Raw genomic sequence first — 13,178 nt, forward strand, 5'->3', positions numbered from 1 at the left:
GTTTTTTTCATTTTTATTGCCCAGATGTAGTACTTTGCATTTTTCCCTGTTAAAAACCGTTCTGTTAGTTGCTGCCCACTTCTCCAGTTTATTTATATCTTTTTGAATCCTCTCTCTTCTCTAGTATTAGCTATCCCTCCTAGCTTTGTGTCATCAGCAAATTTAATCAGTTTACCCTCAATTCCTTCATCTAAATCGTTGATAAAGATGTTGAACAATACAGGGCCCAGGACAGAGCCCTGTGGTACCCCACTTGAGACGTTCTTCCAACTGGATGTGCAGCCATTTATGACCACTCTTTGGGTCCGATCACTAAGCCAGTTATGAATCCACCTAACAGTTGTCTTGTCCATTCCATACTTAGTCATTTTTTCAATAAGGATTGTATGAGATACTTTGTCAAATGCTTTGCTGAAGTCAAGATATACTATATCTACAGCATTTCCTTAACCACCCAATCAGTGATTCCGTCATAGAAGGAAATTAAGTTAGTCTGACAACTACCACATAGAATCAGATCAAGAAAAACAATAATCAGAAGGCCAATGTATTAATCAATATCAAATTTTATTGTGAAAAATGCATTTCTAAAAAGTACATAACACCAATATAGGGAAAGGGGGGGAATAGTGCAGTTTCACACACAGCGACACACTCATCCAGGCATAAAATATACTTGCAATTATTAGGTTCTTAAACTCTTCCCACAAATTATTATGTAAAAAGATCTAACAACAATTAGTTAAATCATTATAACTCACATGCATCGCCAGAAATAGTTTACAATAACGTAGGATATTACCCACAATTTCTAATTAGAACTCATTTGTCAGGAACACCGCACTACACTCGCTCACTGAGCCAGTTCACATGTCCTGAGTACAAAAACCTTGCTCAAAGATAACAGCGGTGACAATGCGTGCTTCAAACTATCAGGACCTGAAGCATGTGACTGCTGGGGGCGTGGCGTAAGCTCCACAGAGCTAGGAGCTGCAGGGAAACTCCTAGAAAGGTAACTACTGGACAAGTTACAAAGCGGCATAGACAGGGGCGGAAACCAGATCAAGCCGGGGTCAATGCACAAGATAGCAGGACAGTACCCAAGTGTTAGACAGAGCGGATAGTCAGGAAGTGGCAATAGACGGTACAGTAGGGGCAAACGGTAGCGGGGTAACAATAGCCAAGCCAGGAGGTCATAACCAGAGAAGACAATAGTACCTAAAACGTGAGATGGAGTTCAGAGTGAGGGGAAAGGCCGGGTCATACACGGGAATCAAACAAGCAATGCAGTACACGCACACCAGGGGGGTCGGTCAGACACACAGCCAGAATAACAGTATAGCTGACAGAGAATGCTAGTCTGGAGTGAGTATAAATACCCCTCCCAGATCCAAAGAGATGCCGGCAAAAGTTAACCCTGTGAGAACAGGACATTAACCATGTCCTAACCATGACAGTACCCCCCTCTTAATGGGGGGCCACTGGACCTGCAGGTTTCTCAGGGTATCTGGAATGAAAAGCCCGCACCAGTCGATCAGCGTGCACCCAACTGGCCGAAACCCACGACCGATCCTCAACGGAATATCCCTTCCAATGGATAAGGTACTGAAGTCTCCGGCGCACCCACCGCGAATCAACGATGCGCCCTACCTCGTACTCCAGTTGACCCTCTACCAAGACTGGTGGAGCCACAAATGAGGGATCTTCTCTATCTGTCCCCACAGGTTTTAATAGGGACCTGTGGAAGACGTTAGAGATTTTGAAGGAGGTGGGCAACTGTAATCTATATGCCACCGGGTTGATCACCTCTACAATCTTGTATGGGCCAATAAATTTGGGGCCCAACTTCATAGAGGGTATTTTAAGTTTGATGTTACGGGTGGACAACCAGACTTTTTCCCCCACTGTCAACGCAGGAACCACCCCCCTCCTCCTGTCTGCAAAATGTTTGAACTTCTTCTGGGCTTTGGAGATGTTCCCCTGCACCTCCTTCCAGAGGGTTTTTAATTGTTGTCCCATCCCCTCGGCACCAGGGCAATCCGAATCCATATGGGAAAATTCCCCAAACTGCGGAACAAACCCATAATTGACCTGAAAGGGAGACTTTCTGGTAGACCGATTAATCCGACAGTTGAATGCAAATTCTGCCATGGGTAATACCTCACACCAGTCTTCCTGTCTGGAGGAGGCCAGGCATCTCAGAATCTGCTCCAATGACTGGTTGGTGCGTTCAGTTTGTCCGTTGGATTCCGGGTGATAGGCAGAGGAGAATGACAACTTGACCCCCAACTTCATACAAAACGCTCTCCAAAACCTGGCCACAAATTGCACACCCCTGTCCGACACCACGTTCACAGGCACTCCATGCAGTCGAACAATGTGCTGTATAAACAAGCGGGCCAAGGTTTCAGCAGATGGTAATGCAGGTAATGGCACAAAGTGGGCTTGCTTAAAAATCTAACAACCGCTACCCATACCACTGAGTTGCCCTTGGAAGGTGGAAGATTAGTGATAAAGTCCATGGACAGGTGTGTCCATGGTTTATCCGGAATTGGCAAAGGCACCAATTCCCCGGCCGGACCTGAGAGCTTTTAGAGCGCGCGCACACCCCACAAGAATTCACAAACCTTTTTATATCAGTACCCATAGAGGGCCACCAAAAACCCCTAGCTACTGCCCCCCCCGGGTAGCTGCAATACCAGGGTGTGCACTTAACACAGAATCATGAAATTCTTGAAGGAGTGTGAGACGGAATTGTTCGGGTACAAACAAATTACCTGGGGGTTTATTCCTGGGAGCTTGAGCTTGTGCTTCCAGAATCTCTCACTGTAACTCAGAGGAGATTTCGGCTACAACCACTCCTGGTTGAAGAATGGAGGAAGGAGGTTCTGGAGGGGACACAGAATCAAAACTTCGGGATAAGGCATTCGCCTTTACATTTTTAGACCCTGGTCGGAACGTGATGGTAAAATGAAATTGAGAAAAAAAAAGTGCCCACCAAGCCTGTCTGGGGGTCAATCTCTTAGCAGACTCGATATAGGCCAGGTTTTTATGATCAGTGATGACCATAATGGGATGAGCAGCCTCCTCCAACAAATGCCTCCATTCTTCGAAGGCCAGTTTAACTGCTAACAATTCCCTGTTAGCGACATCCTAGTTTCTCTCTGCTGAAGAGAACTTCTTAGAGAAAAAGGCACAGGGTTTGTGGTTAGTCAGGGTAGAGGGACCCTGTGACAATACTGCCCCCACCCCCACCTCCGAAGCGTTGACCCCGACGATAAAAGGTCTTGACGAATCAGGTTGTACCAACACAGGGGCTGTAGTAAAACACTTCTTTAATGCAAGGAAGGAATTTTTTGCGGCTACGGACCAATTTTTTACATCTGCCCCCTTAAAAGTGAGGTCAGTCAAGGGTTTCACCACCTGCGAGAACCCTTTAATGAACTTCCTATAATAATTAGCGAAGCCCAGAAATCGCTGCAACCCCTTCAGGTCATGAGGCTGCACCCAATCTGTAATGGCCTGAACCTTCCCTGGATCCATGCAGAATCCCTCCCCGGATACAATTACACCCAGAAAAGATAGTTCTTGCATAAAAAATGAGCACTTCTCCAGCTTAGCATACAAATGGTTCTCCTGGAGTCTCATAAGAACCGTACGCAGATGGTGCAAGTGTGACTGACTGTCCTCAGAGTAAAGATGTCATCCAGGTAAATGACTACGTAACGTCCAATCAAGTCAGAAAAAACAACATTAATAAAGTTCTGAAAAAACGCAGGAGCATTAGTGAGGCCGAAGGGCATAACCAGGTTTTCAAACAGACCCTCAGTTGTCAGGAATGCTGTTTTCCAATCGTCCCCCTCCCGGATCCTTATAAGGTTATAAGCCCCTCGTAGATCGAGCTTAGAAAACCATTTGGCCCCTGTGAGTTGATTGCATAGATCAGGAATCAACGGGAGAGGGTACGTGTTCTTAACAGTAATTTTGTTCAGTTCTCGAAAGTCGAGGCACAGTCGCAACCCACCATCTTTTTTTCTTTACAAAGAAAAACCCCGCTGCCACGGGTGAGACCGAGGGCCGAATATGCCCCTTGCGAAGGCTTTCTTTAATGTACTCTTTCATAGCTTGGCGCTCAGGCCCGGACAAATTAAACAAACGAGCCTTGGGTAATTTGGCTCCAGGTACTAAATCGATAGTACAATCATATGGTCTATGTGGTCGGAGCGCCTCAGCCTCGCTTTCGGAAAACACATCTTTAAAGTCTCTCAGGTACTCCGGAATACCCTCCAGACCGACAGATGACACAGATACAGATTTTATCGGATTGACAAAAGGAACCGGGTTACAACACAGACCAATATCATTACATCCCCATCAGGTGATCTCCCCCTTCACCCAATCAATAAGAGGATTGTGGCGTTGCAACCAGGGCATTCCCAATACCAGTCCTGCAGGCAGATTATTCATAATGAAACAACTTAAATTTTCCACATGAGTGGAACCGACTTTCATTGAAAAAACTTCAGACATAAAACAAATTCCATCCCGGGTAAGAGGGGATGAATCCACAGCCACAATTTTAACAGGGTCTTTTAACCTGACTGTCCCTATCTTATTAAGAGTCACAACTTGGGCATCAATCAGATTAATGGAGGAGCCACAGTCGACAAAGGCGGTGGTCATAACAGGACCGCCAGCAAGTTCCAATTCAACCTGGAGCACCATTTTTATACGTGAGAAAAAATGTACCTGGGAGTCTGGACAACCTCGATTGTTGCCCAGACTCAGTCGTTTCTCTGATGGGTTCTCTGAAGAAGGGCAGGAGGGGCAATTCCTTTTCCAATGTCCAGAGACTCCACAGTAAAAGCATAGTAGGTTGTCTTCTCTCTTTCTCCTTAACCGAGACTGACCCAACCTCCATGGGCTCAGATACAGGTGCAGTGTCACACAATTTGTGGTACAAGGGAGACTCTTGTTGCATCATTCCTCTAGCACGGAGTCTTCGGTCCATACGGACCGCCTGCATCATGGCGTCCTCCAGGATATCAGGAGGCGGCTATAAAGCCAGAGCGTCCTGCAGACGGTCAGACAGGCCCCTGCAAAACTACCCTCTCAGGGCGGCATCGTTCTAGGATACTTCGAACGTCCAACGTCTAAACTGAGCAGAACCATTCAGCAGAGTGCCTCCCCTGTGTCACACTCATCACCATATCCTCTGCCAAACGCACTCTATCAGGCTCATCATAAATGTACCCCAGATCCTCAAAGAACAAATTCACAGACATACGTTCAGGAGCAGAGGAAGAGAGAGAGAAAGCCCATGCCTGTGGAGCCCCCTGAAGTAGGGAAATAATGACCCCCACCCTCTGGAACTCATCCCCAGAGGAGCGGGGCCTTAGAGAAAAAAAAAGCTTGCATCCTTCTCTGAAAGACCTGAACTCCTTTTTCTCCTTTTTATCCCCTAAGAAAGGGTCTGGCAATTTGACCGGAGATTTGGGGGACGCTAATGACACATCTCTACCCCCAGAACAAGAAGCCCCTGCATCGACAACCCCCTGCACAGTAACCACCTACTGTTGCTGGGTATGGGCCATCGTGCGCTGTTCTACATTGAGTTTATGGAACATTTGGGTTAGGTGCTTGACTTGATCAGCCAAAGCTTGTATGGGATCCATGAGGATAATACACTTTTTTTTTTTTCCCTTCAGAGAAAAAAGAACTGAAACGGTCAGCTATAATGTCAGGAACACCACACTACACTCGCTCACTGAGCCAGTGCGCATGTCCTGAGTACAAAAACCGTGCTCAAAGATACCTGTGGAACAGGGCATCAACGGTGACAATGCGTGCTTCAAACTTTCAGGACCTGAAGCATGTGACTGCTGGGGGCGTGACCTAAGCTCCACAGAGCTAGGAGCTGCAGGGAAACTCCTAGAAAGGTAACTACGGGACAAGTTATAAAGGGGCAAAGACAGGGGCGGAAACCAGATCAAGCCGGGGTCAATGCACAAGATAGCAGGACAGTACCAAAGGGTTAGACAGCGGATAGTCAGGACGTAGCAATAGGTCAGAAAACCAGAACGGGCAATAGACGGTACAATAGGGGCAAACGGTAGCGGAGTAACAATAGTCATGCCAGGAGGTCAGAACCAGAGAAGACAATAGTACCTAAAACGTGAGACTGAGTTCAGTGTGAGGGGACAGGCCGGGTCATACACGGGAATCAAACAAGCAATGCAGTACACGCACACCAGGGGGGTCGGTCAGACACACAGCCAGAATAACAGTATAGCTGACAGAGAATGCTAGTCTGGAGTGACTATAAATACCCCTCCCAGATGTAAAGAGAGGCCGGCAAAAGTTAACCCTGTGAGAACAGGACATTAACCATGTCCTAACCATGACATCATTAAACGGCATATGCATAGACAAGAGACAGCGCCACCTAACTACTGACTACCCATATTCACAATAATGCCCACCAAAATACGGAACAATGCCCAATCAAATGTCATATTTACCGATGGATGTCAGCAGTAGGAGGCTGTACCAATGCCCAGATTAAGCGCGTCCATATTTGAATATTTACATTTGACCACCAGTTTTTTTTTCACTTGTGCAAAATATAAACACTGCCACCAATCAGCGGATGCACCTTAGTTGCTATGGTCATGTGACGCCCCTGCCCGTGACTATTGATCCTAGAAGATCAGATGGAACACAACTCTGACTATGAAGGATCATTTTCAGATTAGTTCAATGTCAATTTTTTTCACCTCCCTGAGCCCCTAGTAGTCCACTTGTGGACAAACACTTTAACAAATTAATTAATGGGGTTATCCAGGATAACCATAAAATAATTTTTTGCTAATCATACCATTCTAGTCTTTGGTTTGTGTAATTCTGGGATGCAGTTACTCAGCTCAGCCATCCAATCTGGTTCAGGGGTGTGCTGAAGCGTACCTTGATTGACAGCTCATTCGTCCAGTCCAGTGCACGGGTGTGCTGAGCTGTCGGTGTGTTGATTGACAGCTCGGCCATCCAACCTGAGACTGTGAGGCGCTGGCTGTTTCCAGGTGTTCATTGTCCCAGGTGATTGCCATGCTACGTAACTGGGCTGTTTCTCCCAGACCTCTGCCAGAAATGCATTCAGCTACGCTGTGATTTGTTCTGTCTGTGGCTTGCGTTCTGTTTGTTGATCTTTCCTTGGACCTTGTTCTGGCCATCCATCTGTTTAACCCCCTTCTGCTTTAATCCATTATCTCCTGGTATTCTGACCTCGGAACTCTACTCGACTACGCCTTTGCCTCTTCCTTCTGTTTATGACATACCCTCCTTCTGGCCTCGGACTCTTTGAATATCCCATCTAACTGCTTGTCTCCAGATCACTGTATTGCAAGTCTTCCCTATTCAAGTTACCGGTGGGCTGTTTCACCATAAAAAGTCTTTGAGTGTGCCACTTCCAGAATAAAGGCAGTGTCATGATCACGTGTGTCAGGACGCAGATGTTTCCGCAAGGCGAACCCATGTGACACACGTGACCCTGGATACACCGCCTCCAGTGGGGCGCATTTAAATAATAATGCGTGCAGGTGGATATGCCGCCTCCACCTGGCGAATTTGGGAATTACACGTTATACATAAAATATCTGGAAACACCGCCTCCAGTATGGCGAATTTAAATAATAAGGGGGACCTGGGAAACATTAACAATGGTGGGCCCTGCTATAGGGAAAAGGGAATTGGAGACCTCCTGAGCTCCCCTGAGCCAGTGTCCCTGCACTCCTAACATTCCCTATGCCGGTTTCGCACCGGGCGCCGCACGCGTACCTTAACGCCCTTGCTCACCCTGACCCTAAACCCTCACTAGGGAATGGGTCGGTGCGGAGACTAATCCCACCACTGCACTAATAGCACAAATGAGGAAAGAGACAATACAGGGGAAACACCACGTAGCTTTGCTCTGTTGCGTGCGCTCCTAGCAACAGAGTCCTCCACCTGAGTGCATCTTCTCCTCCACCCGGATCCATCACCATAACAGGATCCTTCACCTTAGTGCAACCTTGGAGCAGAGTCCAACACCAGTTGCAGCTGCTTAGAACCAGAGTCCCAAGGATGAGTTCAGCTGCTGACACGAAGTCGAGCATGCTTGAGTCCAGCTCAGCGGCCAAGTCCCACATGGTGAGTGCCACTCTCCATAGTCGCCACTCCACCAGCCCATGCAGACACTTCCCGCTGACACCATCACTGCGACTCCACCACGCCATGCCAGCCCTTCGTCCAGACACCATAGCTGACACTCTTCCCCCCTGGCTAAGCTGCGCAGGACTCCTCACCAGCTCCATCCTTCCTCCAGGCTCTCCAACTCAGAGTGAAACAAACTCACAATATCACAGGCCATGAGTGAACCCCCTGAGCACACCTTTATAGGGTGTCACACCTGATCCATAATTAAGTGCAAAAAAACCCTAAAGTGCAATACCACTCACCACCACCGGGGACAGTCAAGACACCTTGGAACTTTCCAAAGTAAAAAAAGTTCACCCAGTGATTTAAAACTGTCAGATCACTTCAGATCATGACAGTACCCCCTCCTTAATGAGGGGCCTCTGGACCCTCAAGACCACCCCTCATTAGGGAAACACCCACAGCGGGGACGCCCAGACCCTGAGTTCACCCCACCATTACCTGACACTTCAGGTTTATGACAAACGCACCGCTGGTATTGGCAATAAAGTTCATTTTGGAGGCACCACTCATCTCCACAGCGCCGGCCTGGGGAACGAGTTTATGTAAGTGTATGCTTGTTAAGAGCTGATCAGACTCCACAACACATTTCCACAAGATGTTTTTTGGTGGCACCATACACGCTCGTTCACACACAGGTCCGGACCTGAACGTTTATTGCATACGTTCGTTTGTCATAATTGGTGAACTCATTCTGAACTAGACAACAGAGGCGTCCCCCTGTGTCACCACACTCACACCCCCACTATTCACCAAGGGACACCACCCTCCAACCCTTTCACCATGAGGACTGCGCCTCCTAGGGTTGGTTAATGGCGAGGGTAGAGATTTGTCCCTACTCCCCCGCAGCACACCTGCTGCACACACCAGAAGGAGAAGGGGACCGGGAAATGGAGGAAATATACACTCGCTGGTCGCCTCCACACAACCAGGAGGGCGGCTTCTTCGGTGGTATAGAAGATTTGGCGTAAACCCCGCGGACTATCACACCAGTCAGCTCACCACAGGGGCGTACCCCTTCACCTCGGGGAATACCAGGCAGCTCCGTGGGGCACCATTCCTCCCACCTGCCTGGGTGCGCCCGCCTGCATGAACCAGTCCTGCTCCCCAGCAGCGACTCTAGGGGGTTTTAGTACCATAGCCGCAGGAATATGGAGGAAAATATATATACTCGCTGGTTGCCTCCACACGACCAGGAGGGGCGGCATCGAAGATTTGGCATGAGCCCCGCGGACTATTCACCAATCTGCTCACTACAGGGACGTACCCTTTCACCTCGGGGAATACCAGGCAGCTCCGTGGGGCACCATTCCTCCCACCTGCCTGGGTGCGTCCCCTGTAAGAGCAAGTCCCGCTCCCCAGCAGCGACTACACACCTAGTCTGCTCACCACAGGGATGTACCCCTTCACCTCGGGGAATACCAGGCAGCTCCGTGGGGCACCATTCCTCCCACCTGCCTGGGTACCTCCCCGTGCATGAGCAAGTCCCGCTCCCCAGCAGCGACTCTAGGGGCTTTTGCCAGACCGCAGCCGCCATTTTTGATTTCCTGGTTACCTGAGCAGAGGCCCCAGACCGTGATAACTGCTGCTGCAGCGGCTCTAAACACCTTGCCGCTCCCCACTCACATCAGTGAGGCCCGGCAGCAATTACCACAGGTCTCCACATGGCCGAAGCTCACCAGAAAAAAAAAAAAACTATGGCCTGTGATAATGTCATGGTCACTGTGTGTCTGGGCGCAGGTGTTACCGCAAGGCGAACCCAAAACACACGTGACCCTGGATACACCGCCTCCAGTGGGGCGAATTTAAATAATAAGAACGTGCAGGTGGATACGCCGCCTCCACCTGGCGAATTTAGGTATTACACGTTATACATACAATAATCAAATAATAAAGGGGGAACCTGGAAACTTTAACAATGGTGGGCCCTGCAATAGGGAATGGGGACATGGAGACCTCCTAAGCTCCCCTGAGCCAGTGTCCCTGCACTCCTTACATTCCCTAAACAGGCTCCGCACCTGTCGCCGCACGCGTACCTTAACGCCCTTGCTCACCCTGACCCTAAACCCTCACTAGGGAATGGGTCGGTGCGGAGACTAATCCCACCACTGCACTAAAAACACACATGAGGAAAGAGACAATACAGGGGAAACACCACTTAGCTTTGCTCTGCTGCGTGCGCTCCTAGCAACAGAGCCCACCACCTGCGTGCGTCTTCTCCTCCACCCGGATCCATCACCATAACAGGATCCTTCACCTTAGTGCAGCCTTGGAGCAGAGTCCACCACCAGTTGCAGCTGCTTGGAACCAGAGTCCCAAGGAAGTGTTCAGCTTCTGCCACGAAGTCGAGCATGCTTGAGTCCAGCTCAGCGGCCAAGTCCCACATGGTGAGTGCCACTCTCCATAGTCGCCACTCCACCAGCCCATGCAGACACTTCCCGCTGACACCATCACTGCGACTCCACCACGCCATGCCAGCCCTTCGTCCAGACACCATAGCTGACACTCTTCCCTCCTGGCTAAGCTGCGCAGGACTCACCAGCTCCATCCTTCCTCCAGGCTCTCCAACTTAGAGTGAAACAAACTCACAATATCACAGGCCATGAGTGAACCCCCTGAGCACACCTTTATAGGGTGTCACACCTGATCCATAATTAAGTGCAAAAAACCCTAAAGTGCAATACCACTCACCACCACCGGGGACAGTCAAGACACCTTGGAACTTTCCAAAGTAAAAAAGTTCACCCAGTGATTTAAAACTGTCAGATCACTTCAGATCATGACAGGCAGCTTATTTTCTAATATTAGACATTCCCTTATAAGGATAATCTTTCTTGCCATAGTTAGCTATGAATGGAACCTTTGCTTTTACAGATAGGAAGACTTAAGATTGAAAATTAAATTTTCTTCTCACAGAAATTTCACCTTTCTTTCACAGTGACTTAAAGATCTGCCAGCAAATAATTAAAAAGGATGGGCCTTCAGTTCTGGAAAATTATGACGAAAAAGGGCACACACCAGTGCACTGGGCCGCACTGGCAGGATCTGTAGAAGTAATGGGGCTCTTTGTAGACTGTAAAGGACCCGTGGATCTGCCAAGTCAGTCTGAGACAGGTCAGCATCCCATTCATTGGGCTGCAGTCAATGGTTACATATGTGTGGTTGATCTGCTTGTGAAAGCAGGAGTATCAATAGACGTAGAAGACCAGAAAGGGTGTACACCATTAATCACCGCTGCTCAGTATGGACATACAGCCCTTTGTTGTTATCTTATTGGGAAAGGTGCCAAAGTCCATGTACGTGACCTGGAAGGAGATACCGCATTGCACTGGGCAGCTTTCAAAGGTTAGTCCCTCCGCTTGATATACGTTTATATACATGTGAAGGTCATATGACTTTATCGTAATAGACTGCAGCTTTAGCCTTAGGTAACTGCAATTTGCCTGCAATCTGTCTGTAATTTTGTCACTTTTTTACAGCTAAATTGCAAATGGAAAATAGTCACTTGACAGGAATTTGTGGGTAAATTTTACACATTTTTTGCTCACCAAAGTCGCCATGTAGCCCCAAACTTATTTGCTCATCAGCCACAGGGTAATGGGACTAGAGGTCTGATTGCATTATTGATTGATAAAGCTTTGGTGGCGTTAGTGGTTAAAGAAACTCATATGTCAATTAAATTAGGGTCCCAAATCATGAAAAACGGCTAAAAAAGACCCTCCTACTATTTACAACGGTTTTATTTAGATACTTCTAAAAAGGGCAGCTTATCACACTAGGCAGGTAGTCTAGCAGTGTTTAGGCATATAACTTCCCCTGCCACGGTGGTTGGCATCCTAATGTTCCGATATGGCACCCCCGCTCACTTTCGGCTTACCTTCAATGACCCTGATGTGCCATAAATATAACATACCAATATACAGACATGATAAAGCTAAACATTTGTGAAAGCACGAAGACAATACTCAACAAGTAATAAAAAAGCCTCACATATCGAATCCATTAGTTTAAAAAAACGAGCACCAAATAGAATATCCAATCACAGGTTTATGCAACAATGCATACACTGATAAGCCAGATTCATATATGGTATAATAAAAAAAAGTGGTACATAAATTGCTACATAGGGCAAATATCCATTCTTTAACACTCCAACCCCTCCTCCTTTATTGTACGTACACCTCAACTGTAAGAAACAGAATATAAAAAAAACCCATAATATCACATTTTATGATTGTTTTTCATAATTAAATTGCATTTTATGGCATGTAATAAGTATTTGATCATCTACCAACCAGCAAGAATTCTGGCTCTCGCCCTCCTATTCTGCACTCATTACTTGTATTAACTGCACCTGTTTGAGCTTATCACCTATCGAAAAGATACCTGTCCACACAATAAATCACACTCCAACCTCTCCCCTAAGACCAAAGAGCTATCTAAGGACACCATGGACAAAATTGTACACCTGCACAAGGCTAGAATGGGCTACAGGACAATAGATAAGCAGCTTGGTGAGAAGGTAACAACTGTTGGCACAATTACTGGAAAATGGAAGAAACACAAAATGACTGTCAATCTTCCTTTGTCTGGGGCTCCTTGCAAGATGTTGCCTCGTGGGGTAAGGATGATGCTGAGAAAGGTCAGGACTCAGCCCAGAACTACATGGGAGGACCTGGCCTGACCTAAAGAGAGCTAGGACCACAAACATCTCAAACATTACCGTTGGTAATACATTACGCTGTCATGAATTATAATCCTGCAGGGCACGTAAGGTTACTGCTCACGCCAGGACATGTCCAGGTCACTTTTGAAGATCACCAATGACCATCTGAATGATCCAGAGGAGGCATGGGAGAAGGTCACGTGAAACCAAAATAGAACTTTTTAGTATCAACTCCACTTGCCGTATTTGGAGGGAGAAGAATGAG

General features: G+C 47.6%; 1 protein-coding gene across 1 annotated transcript in view; it reads left to right on the top strand.

The window, feature by feature from the left end:
• Positions 1-13,178, top strand: part of LOC141086215 (uncharacterized) — a 133,471-nt gene that overhangs the window by 18,169 nt on the left and 102,124 nt on the right. Inside the window, exon 2 of the mRNA XM_073572047.1 lies at positions 11,186-11,592. Coding sequence (XP_073428148.1) covers positions 11,186-11,592 — 407 coding nt within the window. The remainder of the gene's footprint in view (positions 1-11,185; positions 11,593-13,178) is intronic.

This window comes from Dendrobates tinctorius, unplaced genomic scaffold (assembly GCF_039654945.1).
Source record: "Dendrobates tinctorius isolate UK_male_01 unplaced genomic scaffold, ASM3965494v1 ptg000030l, whole genome shotgun sequence".
Lineage (NCBI taxonomy): Eukaryota > Metazoa > Chordata > Amphibia > Anura > Dendrobatidae > Dendrobates > Dendrobates tinctorius.